The sequence below is a fragment of the Lagopus muta genome, chromosome 4 (genome assembly GCF_023343835.1).
Source record: "Lagopus muta isolate bLagMut1 chromosome 4, bLagMut1 primary, whole genome shotgun sequence".
Lineage (NCBI taxonomy): Eukaryota > Metazoa > Chordata > Aves > Galliformes > Phasianidae > Lagopus > Lagopus muta.
The window spans coordinates 4,067,443-4,089,928 of NC_064436.1; the positions used below are offsets into that span (position 1 = coordinate 4,067,443).

Sequence of the window (22,486 nt, forward strand, 5' to 3'; positions counted from 1 at the left end):
TGATGTGAGAAAGTTTAGTTTAAAGAAAAGAAAATAAGAGACAATCATCTATTGGATGTCTTAAGAGGAAGACCAAAACTAACAGCAGCTATTGGTTTCCTGAAGTGATCATAGAAACACTGAGGCTGGAAAAAAACTCTAAGATCATCCAGTCCAGTCATCCACCTACCACCAATATTGTCCACTAACCACATTCCTCAGCATCACATCACTTGAACACCTCCAGGGACAGTGACTTCACCACCTCCCTTGGTAGCCTGTTTCAATGTATGACCACTCTTTTAGAGAATTTCTTCCTAACATCCAACTTGAATCCTCCCCTGCACAACTTGAGGCTGTTCCTTCTCATCCTTTCTCTGTTATCTAAGAAAAGAGACCAACACTAGCTTTGCCACAACCTCCTTCCAAGGAGTTTCAGAGAGTTTGTTGTAGAGATACAGAGGTACCCTATACCCTTTTATGTCTCAGCCCCATAGAAAGGGTCTGATTTTGATCCAAATTGGAGATTTCCTCTCTGAGAAATTTCCTGTGCTGCATGTGCTCATTTCTATTATCATTTTTTTCTCCACAAACAGATGGAATTTTCACTGGAACACTGGGTTAACTCCGTGATATTGCAAAATCAGCTCTGCAATGCTCCACACACTGGCTGCCATACCATCTTAGAAGTGAGGCTCTGTCCTTTACTTTGAGGCCTTTCTCAACCTATCTCTAGACATTCCTCTGGAATCAGTTTTAGACTCTGCGAGATCAGTCCCTCTGAGATCAGTTTTCTTAGTAGGATTTCTCTGAGTCTACTTTGGCCTAGACCCCCCTTCTGCAATTGGTTTGATACATTTGGTACAGCTGATTTTATGAATATTTATAAATGCACATAATATGTACAATATAGATACGTACAGACTATTGTAAGTGTACCTCCTGTAAGTTTGTAACCTGCAGTATACATGTATGTTCACTGCTGTAGCGTTTTGATTGGTTGGTTGAGCCTTTAACTCTATACTAGTTGCTGTATTATTTTACTATTTACTATTGCCTTCCTACTAATCCTAATTGCTGCTACTCCTAATTAGTAGTATTTCCTCAGTATCTAAGCCAGATATACATGCTTCCAGGTTATATCTATGGATAACAAGTTATTATACACATAGTTACTTTATTAATCACAATAAACAATGATGGTGATTAGTGGTGATAAATTGAGATCTTTTGAGATAAAGTTCCCATGTCTTTGTGTCTTACAAAATCCTATGAACTTACTGTTATGAACTTTATATAGCTGGGGGCTAGGTAATCTGCCCTGTTGGATCATGCCAAAAATAAACAAACTTTGCTGCATGTTCAGTATTAAAAATACTAAGCTAGTTGTATTCAATGACTGTAATGAAATACAAAGTGCAGCAATGACAGCATAACAAAGTCCTAGGCTACAGAAAGTGAAAACTTCTTCAAATGCAACACCTATAGGCGCAAAAACAAAGGAAAGAACCTACTCACTTTCAGAAGACCTCATGTACGTAGGCAACTCCAGTGCGATATCCTCACCTCCACTGCCAACCCTTAAATGAGATCTAGGAAAGGGTGAATCCTGGCTCCACCCCTTCCAGTCACACAGCTACACCCCTTCCACACACCTGAGCTCTCCTGGGTTGGCTCTGCCTTCCCACCAGGTTCTCTACCACTGGTTCAAGCCCTGACATAGCAATTCTGTTACAACAATACAAGAAAAAGCAATGTGAACTTAAGGCAGCAATCTATCCCCAAGATTTTACACAATAATTGCTCAAGAAGATGCTCTCTATTTTGTATACTGCAAAAACACTCTTCAAATACTTTCTTTTTTATAAATTTGTATCAGGAAAATGGTGTCGGGAATATGCTAAACGTTTTGGTTTTGTTTTTCAATTATGGGATACGTTTATTTTAAATATTTTGACAGAACAAGGAGACATTTATTTTTGCTATTATTGCAATTTCTAAGTAGTATCTTTAATATTATGTAAACTATTGGTAACAAAGTGAAAGTAGTGATTACTATCCAGACCTAATTGCCCTATTTTATTTAATCTATAAGCTCCAAAGATCTATCATTAGGATGAAGTATCAGCTTTACTGTGTCTTAAACATGCTGAGATTATATGTATGAAACTACAGAAAGGCCTTCGAACACTCTCAATTTGATTTATTAGCTTCAGTTCTAATATCGTATTATAGTGTATTATCTTGTATTCGATATCTTATTTAGTAAATTAGTTTGTTTGTCCTCAGATTGTTGCCACTGTTTTGTTTTTAGCCCCGTATCTCTACATTTTTCCCCTTTTTTCCCTTACCCCTTTCCCTGGGCGTGGGTCCCCTCACCCCACTTGTCACGGAACTGGTCCAAACCAGCCCATAGACCACTGACATTCTTGGTGGAGAATGAAAGCATAGGCTGCTTTTCGACCTTTAGAATGAATCTTTCTCTGCTCTCAGAGAGCTCCATTAGAAAGTTTATCTCTACTCCAGGGTCCCATAATTGGAAACACGACCTTGAAAGTCCAGGTGTACTGCCAATATTGTGGGATATTTGTAAACTTCTGGATGCTGCTATCTTGCTATTGTAAAAAGAAAAAAAAAAAAAAAAAGCTTTCTCTTGTAAAACTGCTCTTCAAGGGAATGCATTCTATCACTTTTTCTCAGAACATAACAAGACTTAAGTTTGCCACTCTGTTCTATAGAGCTAGAAGTACATATAACTCAATTGAAAACACTGACAGAAATACTTACCTGGTATCTGCATACAATGTGGCACACAACTCCAGAGGGAGTTGCTAATTCTACAGAACTCGTGGTTTTTAAACAGTCTCCCAGTCTCTCCTTTGAATCATTTATGCGGCTTTTTAATGCTCATCCGATGACCATGATGCCAGTCTTCACTGGTATCTTTATTTATCATATTTTGAGGAAGCCTTCCTCAAAGCCAGAGAATACTGAGTGGCAAGGAGTGTGGAGGCACTTGGAGAGACTTTAGAGAGACGGACATCCCCGGTGTCATGGAACTTGAACACCTGCAAGATCCTGGGAGCCTAAGCAGATATTTGAGACAGGGATGTCACAGCTCAGGCAGATCTGAGGACGCACAAATGATTTAGGGCCTGACTTACGCTTATTGGCCCTTATTCAATAATATCCCAGAGAGTGAGAGAGTCTCTGAAATTGAGAAACAGAGTCTCCAAACTAAAAGAGAGAGCCTCCAGGAGAGAGTCCTGACTGAGAGACTGAGACTGAGAGAAAGAATCTTCAATTCCAGAAAGTATTCTCGCTGAGAAACAGAACCTCCAAACTGAGCGAGAGAATCTCTGAGTTGAGGACAGTCTCCAATCATAGAGTGAATCTCCAATCCGAGAGCCAGAATCTCCAATCTGAGCAAGACACCCTACAAAATGAATGAGATGCCTTCCATCCAAGCATGACGCCTTCCAAACTGAGCAAGACACCCTCCAAACAGAACAAGTCAAGCTTCAATGACAACGAGACCTCCTCCTAACTGAACAAGTCAGACTCTGAGCTGAATTGGAGAGTAAGAGCATCGAAACTGACCAACCTGGTCAATCACAGGAGGCACTGTAATCAATTTCAGTTGCTCCTATAAGATGAAAAATGAAATGAATGTCACCTTATTTAGCACAGAAGAGGAGGAGGAGAAAGTAGACAAAGAAGGTCCAGTGGAACAGTAAGACTGTCGCATATTGCCTTATGGCGTTACCTTCATGACTAGGGATATGAAGAAGTGACATAAAAAACCCACTGCTGCACTTCAAGCATGTGTAAAAGAATTACAAGACAGATCAACTACCAAGGTGAACTCCTTCAAAAAGGTGACTGCTCCAGTTGTTGTGGGACACGGCAAAAGCTATAAGAACAACAGAGATAACAAATAGAGGAGCTCTGCCCCCAGCCAGGAGGGGCAGACCATTGACACAGCATTAAAATGAACAGTAAAGGAATCTAATTTCCTGTTCTAAAACAATATGGCAATGCTCCTTTCAACCCAATCCTGCAAATCTACATCAATGCTTGTTTTTCTCATGTTGTTTTATAACAGCAAAGTGAGTCAAAACCTGCACCTATCTGAAAAGCACATCTTCAAAACATTCCATGTCTACAAGAAATGCATTGGTCAGATTTAAAGAAAAAAAAGAAAGAAAAGCCCACACATACTTCTGTTTTTATTGACTATAAAATGTGAGCTACCTGATTTTAAAGCTTTTTCACAAACACGTCTAATGTTTCCTGAATACAATAAATGGTATTCCTTGATTACAGCCTAAATTTTAAGGTAAATCTAAAGTACTGATTCTCATGTCATCCCAGGTTTAGCAATGCTTAACTCCTCTGACATTACTTTTTAATCTCTCGTCAGCATTTGGTTAAAACGATCTAGCCAGTTCTTCCTTTTAGTCTTCACAAAGGAGAATATTTTCCTTTTCATTTTCTGTCTTTTCAGAGGTCATGGAGCAAAGCTCAGACTTTGCTCTAACAAGCCAGAGGAACTCAGAGGAATCTTATTCTTGTTCAGCAAGATGGACTTATTTAAAAAGAAAAAAAAATGTGGCAAGAAGTCAGAGTTATGTTAGCATTCAGACACTGCAGCGTATGGGCTCAGAGGACACTTTGTCACCCCATGAGCCTGACTGGTCTTAATTTATGCTTCTTCCATTCTTTTAGTCGTAATTATAAAGAATGGGATGTTTTTTTCAACAAAGCTGCAAAGCCTGTGTCTGCTGCTCAGACTACAATAAGCAGATTCTGAAGACTAATCCAGGCACTGATTACAAAAACACTGTAGCCTTGTAGGAAAGCAATCCCAAGAATCCTGATTTCAAAGAAAGAAGGAAAGAATACCAAAAAGAGAAAAGAATGCAGCAAGTTGGGCAAAGCTGGGAGGTTAAAAAAGGATATTCAGATGAAATTTTAAAATGAAAAAAAAAAAAATTTTTTTTAGTAAAATCACCTGGTATCTATGTGAAAAAAAAAAAATCTAGGAAAGAATGCATTAGTCAAAAACTGCTTTCGTTCATTTTCTTTAAATTTCCTACTTTGTTTATTATCGTTATTTTTATGTCAGCTGGAGATTATTGAGCAACATTGTATGACTCCATTTACAAAGACAGCCTTTGCTAGCAGATCACAGAACAGCCCCAGTGCAACACAGCTTCTGCTAGCAAGACCCTTGGCAGCAGCCAAGAGCATAACAGACAGAAGACTGTAAACCTGAAGTTACTTGGTGGCTAACCAGTGATTAGAACAGGTAGAGCATCTCTGAATTACAAAAATGAACCCTGTGGCCAGGAAAGGCCTGCCATCGTGACAGCCTCCGCAACTGGAAACACAACGAAGAAAATACTGAAGTAAAACTTATACTGAAGGTGAATAAGATACAAATCACTCTTAATGGTTATTAAAAGAAATGAGAATGCGGATTAACATGCAGAAAGCCATTAAAAATCAATGATTTATGTTACTGAACAAATGTTATAAGCGCCCATAACTTAGGAAGTAAAGGTTTGACGTACACTGAACTCTTCCTTAATGAAAGGAAAGATATGAGAGAGGTAAGCAAACAATCATCAATTTTCACTTGCATTTTTGCTATGTGCTAGGGAGTTGGTGTTCATTGTCCCTAAAATCAAAAAAATTGTTCCATGTATTCCATTAGAAGCAGTGCATTTCAGCAGTGAGGGCAGTGATGTGAAAGACAAGCCATGTTGCAAACAGCCATGCAAAGATACACCACGAGATTAAAAGTATCTCTATCACCTCATCCACACAAATGCACTAATGGTGGCGACTGCGTTGGAAAAGAAAAAGTGCTCTGAAGCTGAGAATTTGCTCTATCAAATAATATTATTGTGCTTTCTGTACCTGTTACAGCGTCCAAGGAAATCAATAGAAGGCATTACTATGGGAATGAACAATGTATTTAGTATTCAAATAACAACAGAATGATTACATGAACCACAGTTTTATATTATGATCTACTGTTACAAGACACCTGTAAGTAGACATCTTGCATCTAGGTATTTTGGATCTGCTTCAATGTATCAGAGCCAAAATCTAACAAAATCAGATGAGTTGCATGGCTTTGCATCATTTTATTTTGCGTCATACTGTGTCAGTTTGATGAAATGTTTCAATGCATAACACACTAGATCTGTAAATAAGCCTTTCTTATGTGCCCAACAAACTGAATACGACACAAACTTTTCAAAGCACAGTGAATGAAAGCTGAAAAACCATCAACATTTCTGCTGTGGTTGTGAACTAAAAAGACCAAGGATGGATGGCTCTACACATTGCTATTCTAACAAATCATAACTTATAAGGTACTTGCAATATATATCAAACTAGGCTATGTTAAAGGGGAAAAAAAATAAATGTCTTAAAGATAGAGAAATGCTCTAGGTAAGGTTAAAAAAAGCACAAGAAAAGGCACTTTTTTATTTTCTCTTTGTCTCAAAACATGAATAACATCAGTTTCTCTTAAAACATTTTGAGATTTTGACAATGAACAACGTCACTGATCAGATATGATGTCCTGTAAATTATTTTGGCATTATGTCAAATTTTATTTTTAAAAAAGCCTCTGTATTGCCAACAGGGGGAGTAGAATAGGATAGTCAAAGGGACGTTAAATGACAGTTATTCAAGAGAAGATAAAAAGACCAGAGCTAATCTGTATAGGTAGATAATATTCTGGAAGTAATAGAATCCCCTAGACCACATTTGAAACAGTAGTTTCTTAGCTTCATTCAGGTACATTTGGTGTTCTTTCTGTTTTTTTGTTTGTTTGTTTTTCCTCTTTCTGAAAAGAATTGATATTAATAAACCATGGTTGTTGCATGCAGCAGGAAATTGAATTCCAGTTAATTCTGCACTTAAAAAGCAAACTACATGCTTACACTGCATCTATACCATCACTCATCTGCCTGCCAGAGACACCTGCCCAGGGTTTAGGTGTGTGTCACAGCACATAAGTGATAAAGCAGAGGAGCCCTCTTTGCTGTTTTGCAAAACTCAGGCCAAGTCCTCTTTTCCCTACTGACAGTATTTTAAAAAATAACTGATCAACTGAATTCCTAAACAAAGTGCAAGATAGTCTAAAACATATGGTGGATCATCCTTGATAGGAGACAGAAATTAAAATAATTTGATAAATATGAAACACTAATTACAGAAAACTGAGGAAAGCAGAAGCATAAATCTAATGCTTGATTAACATTTTATAATGAAAATGTATCACTAGTCATATCATAAAACCTAGCTAAAATGCAGAAAAATACTGCTGTGTCATCTCTCATAACAGCCTTGCCATGGAGGTACTTTTCTACTACATGTTACTTTTTATTCCTTTTTTTTTTTAAGCATTTAAGAAATAATTGCTATGAAATAAAATATTTCAGAGGGAGATACTACCAAGATAATACATTTTTACTGTGTTCCTGTAACATACGCAAGCTCACGTAGTTGAACAAAAACTACATATTAGCTTATATTAATACAATGAGTTTAATTACAAGAAATTACAATGAACTTGAAATGAAAGTCACAGAAAGTATTTAGCACAGTCACTGCAAGCAGAAAGCCAGTGTACAAGCACAACTTGTTAGGCAGCTCCCTTTTACAAAAATATAACAAAAATACAGTTTCTGGTCATTAGTAGGATAACTTCTTACCTTGCTGTCAAACCCATGTTCAATTCTAAGCAGTTTCATAGTACATGAGAGAGAAAAATTAAAAATATATATATTCTAATTTTAGATGTAGTGTTGGTTCTTTTTATGATGCTTTAATCATTAAAATACTTAGTGCAAGATTTAATTAGTGGAAGAGGTATAGTTCATTGAAACATGTAAAGAATAGCACAAGACCATGTCCAGGTACTTTTTGGAGATCTCCAAAGGGGAGACTTCACAGCCACTCTGGGCAGCCAATGCCTGGGGTTAACTGCACAGCACAGGAGTGCTTGCAAATGTTCAGTTTGTGTCCGTAGCCTCATGGTCCAGTTTGTGCCCACAGCCTCTTGCCATTAGGCACCACTTAAAAGAGTCTGGCTCAGTCCTCCCTGTACTCTGCCTTCGGGTATTTATAGACAGTAACAGATACTCCCTGAGCTCCCTCTTCTCCAGGTTGAACGGTCCTGATTCTACCAGTCTCTCCTCACAGGAAAGTGTTCTGGTCTCCCTTTGTGGGATGTTACATATAATACATACACACACAACTAGACTTATCTTCCTTAATAAAATAGCATTTACTGTATATATTCATTTTGGAATTACCTAAGGATGCTCCAGATTTGCATAAACAAAGAGGGAGAGAGATCTCCAAAAAGCAATATTTTAGTATACCAAATCGTTACTGGAAATTCTAAGGGCCAGTATAAATACTGCATGATATTCTCTCAAATGTGAGTTTCTAAAACTGCAGGTACTCTCACAGTTGTAGAAAAGTATTATAATTCATTACAATATAGTGCTATTTTTTCCTTCAAAAACCCACACAGATGGATTTTAGCTGTACAATTCCCATTGACATTAATGGGAGTAATTTGCCTAAAACCTCTGCTCATTTTTTAAAATCTCATAGATGGTTTTTAAGTGTAATTTTCTAAAGTGTAATTTTCTAAAAAGGACATGATGTGTGTTGCATTTTATTATTCAGCCTGTCTGAGGCTCATTCAGATCTTATCTTTCCTCCCTGCAAAATTTTGTCTAGATAGAAGAATGTCTGCAGAAAGAATGACAATTAGAGAGAACAGATACATTGGCATCAACATCAATTACTTTCTTACAATCCAGGAACACAAGTAATATTTAGTCCATGTTAGGACATAATTTTGGGTAAGAATTGTAGTCTGCCTACCATTATTGATTAAACCAACGCGTTGAGAATTTTCTAACAGTACATTGTTTCTACTATTCACTTTACAAGGGCAGATAAGGTAGTGTTGCAAAGGAAAAAAAGAAGTTTGTGATATGAATATAAATCACCTGCATCTGCCCATAAAAGATAAAACTATATATTGTAGGAATATGTTCATTTTAACAGAGATATCCATATAGGAAATCAGAACACAGAATTAAGATAGTACTTTTTTCCACTGAATAATTTTTAAATTACAGATCTTGGAAAAAAAAAAAGAAACCAACATAGTAAAGCAACTATTTCAGCTCCCCGATCCCAACCTATTACTGATACTTGGATAAACAAAGAGAATTTACTAACTTCTATTAAATAACATAATATTAGTACTTTATTATTTGCACTCATGTACAAGTACAACGTCTAGAAAAGAGTAATAAAACCCAACAGCATTTCCATCAACCACTCTAGAGGAGAGTCTGTTGATGTCTCAGAAAAGTATCAGACCGTATAGCACCTTAGAAATTACAATTATAGATTGTTTATTCAAGGTTGTGTACCCATAATTATAGGTTATGCCTTAAACAAATGGCCAGTAAATTTGGTTCGGTTTGTTTTCATGGGAAGAAGTATAAGGAGTAAAACTGCCATAGTTAAAATTAATATTTTGCTAATATATTCTTATTCGGAGAATTCAAGTGCAAAAAAAAAAAAAAAAAAAAAAAAAGTTATTTGATAAAATAAACATTAAACAAATGTTTAATACCAAAATGCTAAAAAGACAGTTCAAGTGAAACGATCATCTCTTGCTCATTTCTCGTGTCACTTTCAAACAGCAACAATTTTTTAGCTATCAAAGTATCAAAGTTCGGGAGATACTTGTTTTAAATTTGATGTTTAAATCTTTAATCTTCGCTGTTCTTAAAAGCATTTAGGCACAGCCATATTGACACAACCAACACAGATACAAGCGGCAAATCTTTACATTAAGGCCTCACTATACTCTCCACTGTCTTTGTGCATCAGGCCCAAACAGAGCTACCAAAACCACCGAAGTTTTTAAGGGGGATACAAACATCCAACTCCCTTATTAGAAAAACAAATAAAGTCAGCATGGGTTGTGTTTGTTTGCTTGTTTGAAAATGAAATCTGAAACTGAAAGTCAACGGAAAGCTCATAATTCTTAGTTGAAGGAAATTGAGCGCAGCGACAGATGTAAAATTCACCTGATATTTATCCCAGAAGAAGTTAAGATAAACAAATAAAACGTCCTAAGCTTGGATTATCTATGCAATGCCAACAGTAACTACAAAAGAATAAAAATGACACGTCAGAGAATCACAGAACATCGCGAGTTGGAAGGGACTCACGAGGACCACAGAGTCAAACTCCCAGCTCCACTGATGACCGCTCCAAATCCTTCTTCCTGCCTTTGCCCTTAACTTAATCTTGCATCCATTGTGCATCCCACACCCTATATGTTTACTCCTTCAACCTGGACCCTTCCCACCCTGCCACCGAGATGCTGCCACGGAAGTGACATCCATGGCCATCCCAGCTTGCAGCAAGACATGAGTAGGGACATCCTGGTCTAGGTGAGTGCAGCCTGAGGGTTTTGGGGTAGCTGTCAGGACTGCACTAGAGTTTGACTGTGTGCAGGCTGACTGGTCTTACATGAAGCGAGGCCCTCTGGTGCAGCACTGCAGTTCCCTGAAGGCATGAGTGAGCAGCAGTCCTGGAGAGTAGGGCTGATGCACTGAGAGGTGAGACGTGTTAGGGAGGGTGCTTGTGGTGAAAAAATTAAAGCTGATCTGATGGTCAGGCTTCTTCCCATGTCTGCCAGGACCCTGAACCTCTAGGTGCAGGTGAGAGGAGTGGATTCCATCCCGCTGCAACAGTGGAACAAGTCTGAGATGTCCTCATGAAATTGAATGTATATAACTCCATGAGGCCAGATAATATCCATCCTAGGGTTCCGAGAGAGATGGCTGATGTGGTTGCTGAGCCACTCTCCATCATACTTGAAAAATCATGGCTGTCCAGTGAAGACCCTGGTGATTGGAAAAAGGGAAACATTGCTCCCATTTTTAAAGGGAGAAAGGATGACCTGGGGAACTACAGGCCAGTGAGCCTCATCTCTGTGCCTGGGAAGATCATGGAGCAGATCCTCTTAGAAGCTATTATAAAGCACAGACAAGATAAAGAGGAGATCCGAGACAGCATGGCTTCACCAAGGGCAGATCGTGCCTGACCAACCTGGTGGCCTTCTATGATGGAGTGACAGCACTGGTGGACAAGGAAAGGGCGATGGATGTCATCCACCTGGACTTCTGCAAAGCCTTTGACATCATCCCTAATCACATCCTACTCTTTAAATTAGAGTTATGGATTTGAAGGATGGACTGTTCGGAGGATTAAGAACTGGATCATCTCTGCTATGAGGAAAGGTCGAGGGAACTGGGAAAAGAGAAAGCTCCAGGGAGACCTCGCTGTGGCCTTCCACAGGGAGCATATAAACATGAGGGGGAACGGCTCTTGACAAAGATGTTCAGTGATAGTGCAAGGATAAGAGAACCCTAAAACTGAGACAGGGGAGGTTTAGGTTGGATATTAGGAGGAAGCTTTTTACACAGAGGGTGGTGACACACTGGAAGAGGTTGCCCAAGGAGGTTGTAGATGCTCCATCCCTGGAGGCATTCAAGGCAAGACTGGATGTGGCTCTGGGCAGCCTGGTCTGGTGATTGGCAGTGCTGCACATAGCAGGGGGGTTGAAACTAGATGATCACTGTGATCCTTTTCAACCCAGGTCATTCTATGATTCTATGAAAATAAATGGTGGAGCAGTATCTCATATTGCAACAAGTACTCTTACTACTTGTTAAAGACAGTGCTATTTCATGAGAAGGACAGATAGACTGCCTAACTTGAATTGCTCAATAGCAATTCAATAGTGAGATAACAACAGCCCATGCTACAAAAGCAAAAAAACCCAAATGTCCTAGTATATGGTTTTATCCAAATTATAGCTGATATATGATAAGGCTGCATACCCTGTTCTCAGAAAAATTACCACTGTTCAAAGTCAGTACAATGCTTAAATTGATTAAAAACCTAGATCTGAAATTATAAGTAGGAGAATAGTTTTCTGTGGGGATTTATTAGTGCATGGCTGTTATCAAATTACTTAGAAAAACACAGTTTTCTGAACTATACTTTGAGTAATGATGCATGTAAAATAATAATGGTAAATATAATAATTGTTGTTAAATATTTGTACATTAATAAACGGCTTCATATATTTATATCTGCCAGTATAAACAAATATACTTTAAGTTAGAAAATTGTCTAGACCATTTCTCTGTGACAGAAGCATGATTGCACTATAATGATGCCTACCTTGACTCTTTTAGAATACTGGATATTACTAGGAAGAAAAGAACAAAAGACAAGTATTTACAGTCTGGAACTAGATAAATTTCATGAAGTACTTCAGAGGAAAGCAGAATCTCTGAAAGAATGTTTTACTATGTTATGTCACTGATTAATCCTCTGAGCATACAAATAGAAAGACAGGAGAAAGGCTGCACAACAAAAAACACTCAAGCCAGAACCCGTTGTGACACTTTTTATGATATCTTAATAAAGGCTTTTATTCTACATCAATTATTCTTTCCTTAACTCGACTTTCATTCCTTCCATTGATTCAGCAATCCTGAATCAATATCACTACATGGAGGATTCCAAATGATCAGGAAATTGTTTCTCCATTTTATCATTAGTCATGGCCTAATATAGCCATATTAAGGCTCATCCTTGGATCGTAACAATTTCTGCCATCTATGGAGGTGGCCTGAATGAATTAGGGTGGGGCTGAAATCCTGATCTTTAATATGGCCAGACACACACAAAAAAATAGGCTTTATTTATGAACTGAGATCTTGCAAGCATTTCTAAAGTTATTACACAGATCATACCGTATTCATAATCAAATTCCAAGTCCATCATCAAACTGTTTTCAAAGACAGAGTGTTGAGGCATTTCTACAACTTTGTCATTTTTCTGGAGTGCCTTACAACTCATTTCACATTCTATGACACAGAATCCTACTGCTAGTGAGGAAAACAACTAAAAAACCCAAAATGTTAAGGTGCAATGTAATAGAATACTCCTATTAAGAAATATTACAAGAGCTACTGAAATTTGGAGTGGGGCAAAAGGACAGCTAATACTATTTGAATTCAAGACAAAACAGTGAAATAGTCATGAAGTTTCAAGATCTGAGATAACAATACTTGTATTTGCAAGGACTGCAAGAAAGGAAAACACTTGGAACAAAATCCAAGCATTTTCAAATGAAGTACTTGCTAGCTGGAGTACATGAATATCACAAGGTGCTATTTGGGTTTGTTCTGATACAATGAAATCCATAATTGAAAATAAGCTTACTTATAAAGGTAGGTATTAAAAAATGGGACAAATTTACCCTTGAATAAAGAAGTGCTAAGCCAGACCAATTAGTTAAGCGTTTTTCCAGTGTTGAAAGAATCTTTGTTTGCTGAACTATTTTTCCATCTCAAAAAGTAAAGGACTGAAAGGAAGTATCAGGGATATTTTAGTATAAATATATAAAAATATAGACCGATGCAAAGTCCAGTATTTGGTCAGTCTAGCTGGAGCCCATTTAAAATGGTTATTGCACCTTAATTTTATACTAAAATATACCACAATTAATAGTTTTCTTACAAAAGAATTTTTGCTATCCATCAATGCTACATTTACTGAATTAAGAATATAATGCTGTACAGATGTAAACTGGTATTTAAAATAAATGTTTAAAGTACATCATTCCTCTACCAACAGAATTCAGGTAGCGAATTAGAAAGGTCAAGAGGAAACAAACGAAGTGGATAATTATTCAGTTTACAAAACACTCCAGTTTGTCTGTGCACCAATGAAACTTAGTGCACTTGTCATCATTATATACTACGTTCATCATTATTTAATATTTTTACATTGATTTTGCATACTCCTTTTCACATTATAAGTACTGTCTATCCTACAGGGCATGACTTCCATTTTAATGAACAAAGATGATAAAGGTTAATAAAGACGATACAAGTCTACATGTATCATCATCTTCTAGGCTATTAAAACAGTTATTAAGCTCTTGGGGAAAAATGAGAAGAAACTGCAAGACAGAACAAAATACAAAGTTTGTGTGACTGAAAAATATGTATGATTTAAAATTGTACGCAGTCCAGTTTATAATAAAAAGATTAAGAGTTGGCAAGGAAGGCATAGAAAAGAGTTAGACCTCTTAAATTTCTATAGCAGTATTCACTTTAAGTATCCAGCCTCCTGGATCTTAGAAATTCAAGTGGTACGAATTTGATCAGGAGCAAAGCATCTCAATTTTTATATATAACAAATCTCTTCCAGCTTTCTGTTGCTACTGTGACAGGAATTTGTGATGATGATCTAACATGGTAATAGAAAATGAAAACATACAGCTATCAAGAATCTGAATTTGTAGCTGATAGCACAGCTGCAGCAGCTGATATGAGATACAGATTGTGGTTGTACCAACTCCCAAACATCATTGCCTTATCCAGTCAGAGGCTAACTGGAACTCCTCTTCCTGGACAGCAATATAACGAGGTCAACTTCAGTGGGTAATTACATCACTGTCACATACCTCTACTTTTTGGTTGTTTTGGTTTTTTTTTTCTTCATTCTTTACTTCCATGCTGACACATCAAATTAAAAAGGTAACATTAATTAAAACCTAGGTGATGCATGTGGATCTCATCACCCTTTAAAACAGTAGGGTGAGATTAATTGCTTCCACAATGGTGATCTTTGTATTGGCAACACACAAGAAAAATGTAGCAAGAGAGTACAATGGAAAAGATGTGCCTTCTCTCCCTTGCTAACCCCAGAGACTTCTTGACTAAAAACCTTGCTGCTAGATGGTGTTGCTAATGAGTTAGCAATGGAAGGAAGCATCAGCAGACAGCTAGGAGAAAGAACTTCACGCTTGCTTAAAAGCCAGCCTTCAACATTCCTTTTTCCCCTCCCAGGGAAAGATGTTTTGGAAGAAGCAATGTAGAATAAATTTCACAGAGAGATCTTATAAGTAACATTCCTAAGACTTGTAAAAAATTTTTTTTGAGTGTGTAAAAAGAGATAGAAAATATGTTTACTTGATATCAGCTTATTAATATACAATGATACTAATGAGAATTTAAACAAAACAAAACAAAAACTGCCATGCTTTTTAAATGCTAGTAGCCACAGGAAAAAGTAGAATAGAATGTAAGTCAATCTCCCTACAAAAAGCAAAATTAAGAATTGTAATTTTCTTTAGACTTCTTTACCATAGTTAAATAACTGGGGGAGGGGGGAGAACAGGGGGGTTGAGCAAGTCTTGTTATTTAAGTGAAATCCTGGAATTTGCATAGGACATAGCCATTACATTTAGGGAGCCTCAGGAGGAAGAGAATTCTCTGGTTACCTTAGAACTGGGAGCAGCAGTGACACGCTCAAGAGAAGCTCTGTTCTCAGTCTTCAGCATTCAGTGCTGCATCTCACTGCAAAGGATTTCCCCCCTGCACTCCCCCCTCTCTAGGACAGCGGATTTTAGAGGATCAAGTTTTATGACTTCTCAGAGCCTGCAGGCAAACTGCATTTCCAGATAAACACTATGAACTATAAACCTCCAGTTGTCTGGGGACCAGACCACACAAGAAAAGCTCAGATTATTGTTGAATCCTCAAGTACTACTTTCTTCCCATTCCCTTCTTGGTCTGTCTGAATTTTACACGTGTTTCACTGTAGCACAGAATGCACTATTAATCGAGGGAGAGTATTTCACAGCCTTTGAGCAAAAAAGCTAAGTGTAAAAAATGTATTCCGTGCCTTGTACTCATACATTTAAATTAATCTTCAGCAAAACGAGGGAGCCTGCTTAAGACATTACATTAAAAAAATCATTATTTCCCAAGGATCTCTAAACTGGACTTAGTTTAGATTTATTCAGGCCTCAGTTACTGAGAACCAGGGGTGAACAGGCTAACAGCAAACTGACTGTAAGAGGGAGAGACTAAAAGGGAAAGAGGCAGGTTTTTCACAGGGTTTAAAAGAAGTACTGTAATCTAGAAAAATTACAGAGAAAATACAGATCTCTGTGCATCTAGCTTTGATCCCATTAAAAATTCAGCTAAACAAGACAAAATAAGTCCAGGGCTGGAAAGAGTTCTGACCAATGCAGCAGAATCAGCTCTAAAAGGCATCTATGAAGGAGACATTTGTTAAATGTTAAAAACAAAGCACATCCCTTGTGTTGTATCCTCTCTACCCACCTGGTCATTTTGGAAAATAAAAAAAAAACCCAGCTCTTTCATAATAAAGCACTCACCTTGCCACAAGCACATACCAGATTCTGAACATCCAGATTCCTTTCCTCCCTCCTTTAATTCACCTGAGCTTTGCTCCACCTACCCTGCCCACTCTCCCAAGCAAGTGCTTGCTCTTAATTAGGCATTATAACCCTGTCTAGCCTGAATTCCCCAAATGACAATCAGGCCTAAATAAAAGGTATTCAGCTGATGATGACAAAATAAGCCATCTTCAGAGGTTGTTTCTTGAGACAAGAAACAAACAGTTCCATACCCATAATGATATCATATACTGTTAGGCACTGTTGTTAATATTACTGATTCTCCACCTTACCCCATATCTGATGTGTATTCATCTGGCTGTATGTGCCAGATATGTTGGGGGGGAGGGCTGTATGCATTACATATGGGGACTTGGAATGCCCTGGAATATAAATATGAATGTACAGACTATATCCCATGTTTCTTAGTCTCCAGCAATGAATCAGAAACTGGCAGTCAGTGCTCTGTTGGCTGCCTTCTTCCTGTTTGTACCTGAAAATTCACAGTATACATTCTTTCACTGAAGGAGCTGCATAAATATTGCTCTCTTAGTAAGAGCCATGCAAATCACAAGAATAAAACTCATTAGAATGCTAGGAATACTTTCTAACGATTTCAGGTAGGAACCTAAGTGTTAACAAATTGCTCACAATACCCTCAGCAGCAGGGTAAAAAGAATCCCAAATGAGAAGTCCCTTACAAACTTTTTTCAGTGCTTTGATTAATGAAGCACAGAGGATTAGCTGGCTTGACAAGAAATGCAAGTGAAATTCACACATAATCTGATATTTTCCTGAATAACTACGTAAATGAAAACAATGGCAGTTTGAAGGTGACTGGAAATAAAATTCCCAGAAGTGTTCACTAATAGTCTTTCTCCATCCAAGTCCAAGACAATGGCAATAGATTATACCATAAAAAAGAGGCAGAACTGGGACAAATGTCCAGTTGCAGAGAAAAAAAATACTCGCAGTCTATTTCCAGCATGGCTGATGCTCTTGAGTCCCAGTTTGATTTCCAAACAAATGACTCCTGGAAGTCACCCTGTCCTGTCCAGGCAGCTTCTGAAGATCTCCTAGGAGACTCCCCAGCCTCCCTGGGCAGCCTGTGCCAGTGCTCTGCATATTTTTCCTTATGCATGGAGGTTTTTCCTAGTTTTGAAGTTTTTCCTGCCAGACTACAAATCATTCAGACTAAATATTTACTCGTAATTTTTGTGCACAAGGAGCCAAACTTCTTCACAATCCCTTTTAAAACAACAAAACCTTTATTACATGAACACCTGCTATCATCATGAACACAACTGTTTTTCCAAGATAATACCTGAGTATTATCTTGACAGATAAACAAGAGGATTGTTTTCCCTGCAGCATGATGTTTAGAGGTGCTATGGTCGGACTACCATCCAAGATAAACTCTCCTGTACTAGCACAAAACTGTTTATTCATCTTTTTTAATCCACACACTCATAAACTTGCATACACATCACCTGCAAAGCAAGTATGACTGCTGATATTCACAATCTTCTATTTGTAATAAGTATTTTGCTTGCATAACAACCTAAGCATTTGAAATATAAAATGCTTGATTGAAGAAGAAAGTTTCCTCAATGGTTACTGTTTACACATTTTGAGTGTGTCTGTGCCAGAACTGTTTTTAAAAATTGACTTTAGAAACATTCTGCTTTCCTAGTTGTTTTACTCTAGCTTGTATCCCTAATATCAAAAGCTGAACTATCCTAAACCATTTTCTTCATCTGAACATACTGCCTAGGAAAACAATGAAAGCCCAGATTTTCCTTGTTTTTCAAAAGCATGACCTGACATTTTTATTGTTTTTTCCTCTTTTGAATTCTCCTCTATAATTTTTTCTCTTATCCTTTAAGCTTTACTCTAAAAAAAAAAAAAAAAAAAAAATACAAGACCCATTTACAGGATGTCATTTGCTTCCATTCTTTATGTATGCTTTCTTTTTCATTTTGTGTATAGTTTTCAAAACCATATGATCAATAAACTAATAAGAAATGAAAAACAAATGAAAAATATAAATCGTGTATGAGTATATATATATGTCCACATGCATATGTGTGTATGTATAGAATCATAGAATCATAGAATCACTAAGGTTGGAAAAGACCTAAAAGATCACCCAGTCCAACCGTTCACCTATTCCCAATAGCTCCTACTAAACCATGTCCCTCAACACAACATCCAGTATGTGTGACCCACCCCAGTTTTAATCTTCTAATGCTTGTTTCAAGTGCTATCAGTGGATCAGAAGTATTACTGAGAAATAGCAACATTCTACTAGTTCCACAAATAACCTAATATTCATGTCAGAAATTGTCTGAATCTTAGAAATGATGTTTGCTGTATCTCATATCCTGTTCTTGATTCTTCTCAAATTCTTTTTTTTTTTCCTTACGTCTCTCACAGTTCATTCCATACACACTACAAGCCTCTCATTTCTTCTACATTTTGAAGTTCTTTATTGCTCTGTTTTTTTTTACTTTGTTTAATCCTGGCAGATGAAAATAAACTGATTAAGTTTCTGATTTTGCAAACTATTCAGTGCAAAGACTTCTGTGTTGTTAAGCAAATAATACATATTTCCTTGTATGGGGTCTGGTACCTGATGTCTTTATTCTGATGGAACAAGATTCCCAAGAGGATATACAAAATTTTACAATGAATTGTAAATGTTTGTATTTTATTTTCCATGTAATACAAAACTCTATATTTAACACACATCATATGCAATAATTCACTAATGGGCAGATATCTTGCTTGAGCAGATATCAATGGCTTCAATTATTCCTTATATGCTGAGATAGAATCACATGATACAGGATTGTTTTTCCAAACCTAGGACTAATAAATATCTTGGTATTTTATAAAATGTATTTAGAAATTAAACTAGCCACATCTCAAAACATTAATAGAAATTAACACCTAACATTTCCAGCAATAATCTGGATTTTCTAGCTGTAACCTCAAATTCAAAAGAAAAGGGAAAGAAGTTTTTACTCCTCTTTGTTGTCCTGATCACAGGCCTTAGAGTCCCCTTGAAATTGGTCCTGTGACCACCATGCCAAGCAGTAACCAACAAGTTAACTGGATATTACAGCCTGCAGCTCTCCCAGTGCTGCAAGGTCTGAAATCCAGTTGGCCCTGGAACAAGTCTTTGCCTTTAGCAGATGATAACAGTCACTTTAGGAGACAGCCCTTCTGGTTCTCTCAGAGCTTCTGTTGATACATGCAATCTCTAGCTTCTGAAACTAGAGTAGAGCTTAGCTCACTATATTTGAAAAGCTTCTGGGGTTTCAGATACAAACAGCTCCTGTTTACTTGTCAAATCAAGTCTAGATTTCAGAAACAATGATAGCAAAAAAGTTACTTTCTAAACATCACTCCAATAAGTAAAAAAAGACAGAGCTGGTGCATATTTTAACCCTTGACCATGGAACAAAAGACAGAAGTGCTAGAGAGTCATCAGTACCTTGTGGCGTAACCTTACGAGGGGCTGATAGGGCCTGAAGTCATATCCTTCCTTGGCTGGCCATCCATCTGCTCCCAGCAAAATGCATCCAAGAAGTAAAACAGCCGACCACCACATAAACATCTTTACAGGTCTGTTCCTGTCAAAATAAAATGGACAACTTCAGTGACAAAGTGTAATCATTATTTTAGCACAAGTGATTTTCTTTTCAGTATTCAACACTCATATAAGATTTTGACTGATGGAGCAGCTGCTCTAAACTCAGTCTTAGCTTTAAGAGTAATACACAATACAATATTTAACACCATCTTTGTGTTTCACTAAGGCTAATCCCATTCGGAATCTCCCTATTAATAAAATTCAAGGTTTCTTCTTGGTTATCATTGCCTTTCTTATTCTAACAGTGCCAGTTACATTTATTTTGTATGCCAGCTCTTGTAATTTACTGCAAGAGATAACTCTCAGAGAATATCTCTTGAAGAATAAGCTAAGCAGTGAATGATTTGAAACAAACAATGTGCTCTATTACAGACAGACATTTTACACAAATAAACTAAAGTTTGGTCTTTTGTATCTGTTCAGTAACTGTACTTTAAAATGATCACTGAAAGTTCTCTTTTTGAGGTCCCCTCATGTCAAAACAGAACTGCTAATGTTCCAGTGTATCTTTGACTATGGGGCTATTAAAACAAATCTATATCACTGACGTGAAAGACTGGAAAAGATTAATCTCAGAACTCTGAGACCTCAAGTTTACCATGGAATGGCATTTTTCTTCACGGACTCTGTGTTAGTTCTTAGTATCACTGAGAAACAACAAATCTATTACAAGAAAAAGTAATTAAAAGAAAAAAAACAGAAAAAAAAAAGGCAGTATGAAAGAAGAAAAATATATTTCTCATCTTGGCTTTTAATCTTGAAGAAAACACCCTTTTATTTCTGTTCATTGAAAAATATTTGAAAATAGTTTATTCTTAACTTTCAAGGTCAGAATCAGATTTTTTAGCAGTGATGAATACTAAAACTAGCTATGCACAGCTGAACCTTTGTCCCTTTTTTTGCACTTTTGGTATCTTTCTCTGTCCAACGAAAATTACTTTGGAGAACAGTCGTTCCACAAAAGATGACGAGGGCAGACACATTCCCCTACTCATCTAAATTTTAGCTTCATGTGGTGTAAAAGAATAGAGGTTGTACAGTTTGGGAAATTGTTTGACCCTGAAAGCCTTCTCCTTTGTACTTGTCCAAAAGAAGAAGTAGTTACTGCATTCTCAGTCTCTGACTGCAGTGCCTGGTGCTTGGATGAACACAAAAAAAGCTGACTTTCTAAATTCAGATTTTAAGACTCCATCTAAAATCTCAAAGCAGCATAGGGTATCTACAGTTCTTATTTGCCTTTTCAGAAATAAAAAACACATTTTTTCAAGATAAAAATTTTCTGTTGACCTTATTGCACAACTTAAGTACATACTTTTTCTCTAAAATGTACTACCAATATCAGAGTTCTCCTTAAAATAATGCTGTTTTTATACCTGAAAGACTTTGAAATTTTGCTGTTTGGATAACTTTCTTCCATACTTGAACTTCACGTGTTACCCATTTGCATACTTCGTATCTGAGTTTTTTACAGTCTGACAACCACTATTTTCAATTTCATTTTTCTATTTATTTAAAGTAACATGGATAATTTGAGTTTTCAGCTGTCAGAAGCTTTTTAATAAATCGTAACATCTGAATATGTGAATGACTACATTTAGCATGCTGCTATTAAGAGCACAGGATATTATATAAAATAATATGCTTTTTACAGGAATTGGAGGTAGGTGAGCTTCAGCAAATTCAGGGTCAAATGAGTGATGAATCATGTGTTATAACCAATGCTATGCAAAATTATTTCTCATCAGAAGCTGCTGTAAAGATTTTAAGCATGAATAAAATGAAATTAAGAAATATATAACAAAAAACAGAATTCAACAAATACAACTCTTCTAGAGCCCTTGAGTACAAGTAACTTTTAGATTTCTGTGCTGTCCTGCTAACGCTGGCTGAAAGAGTGGTGATAAAGTTCTACTTCCATTTTCAAGACAACTCATGTACTTCTGAAAACTTTGGAATGGATGGGGTAGGGCCAGGGGTGGGAAGTCTCAGACAGCTATTAACAATAACTACCTCATCACGTACCCTATGAATACAAATAGATAATTTACAGCTACTTGTAGAACGTAAATAATAGTACTGTGTTTTCTTTTTTTTCTGAGGTACATTATTTTGCTAATTAACAACGAGCTTCACCTGCTAAATTATAATTAAACTGATCATTACTGTGGGATCTTTCTATGCTATTTTCCATCAACCCGAGATTTCCCTGAAGAGGAGGAATGAATTTAAAGATGAGGAACAGAAAATGGCTATTCCACGTTTCTGAATGTACATTAAGTTCTTCAAATTTAGATTTGCCTTTCGGATTGTCACAAAGCAGTCACATTCCTTTCTATCCCATTTCCAGAGCAATCACAAATCTGACACACAGTGCAGTTTTCTTGGTGTTGACTTCATTTAAGTTACTTCAGAAAAGTTTTGATAAATTATTACTCATATGAGGATTCTTTAACCCAATGACAAATTTGCTTCTCAAAACTTTCAGGCGA

The 22,486-nt window shown here is 36.9% G+C and overlaps 1 protein-coding gene across 4 annotated transcripts in view; it reads right to left on the reverse strand.

Annotated features, from left to right (window-relative positions):
* FSTL5 (follistatin like 5) overlaps positions 1-22,486 on the reverse strand; it is a 239,717-nt gene that overhangs the window by 194,967 nt on the left and 22,264 nt on the right. For all 4 annotated transcript variants that reach the window (XM_048942357.1, XM_048942356.1, XM_048942354.1 and 1 more), the window contains exon 2: positions 19,839-19,977. In XM_048942357.1, the coding sequence (XP_048798314.1) occupies positions 19,839-19,961 (123 nt within the window). In that variant the 5' untranslated portion in view covers positions 19,962-19,977. The remainder of the gene's footprint in view (positions 1-19,838; positions 19,978-22,486) is intronic.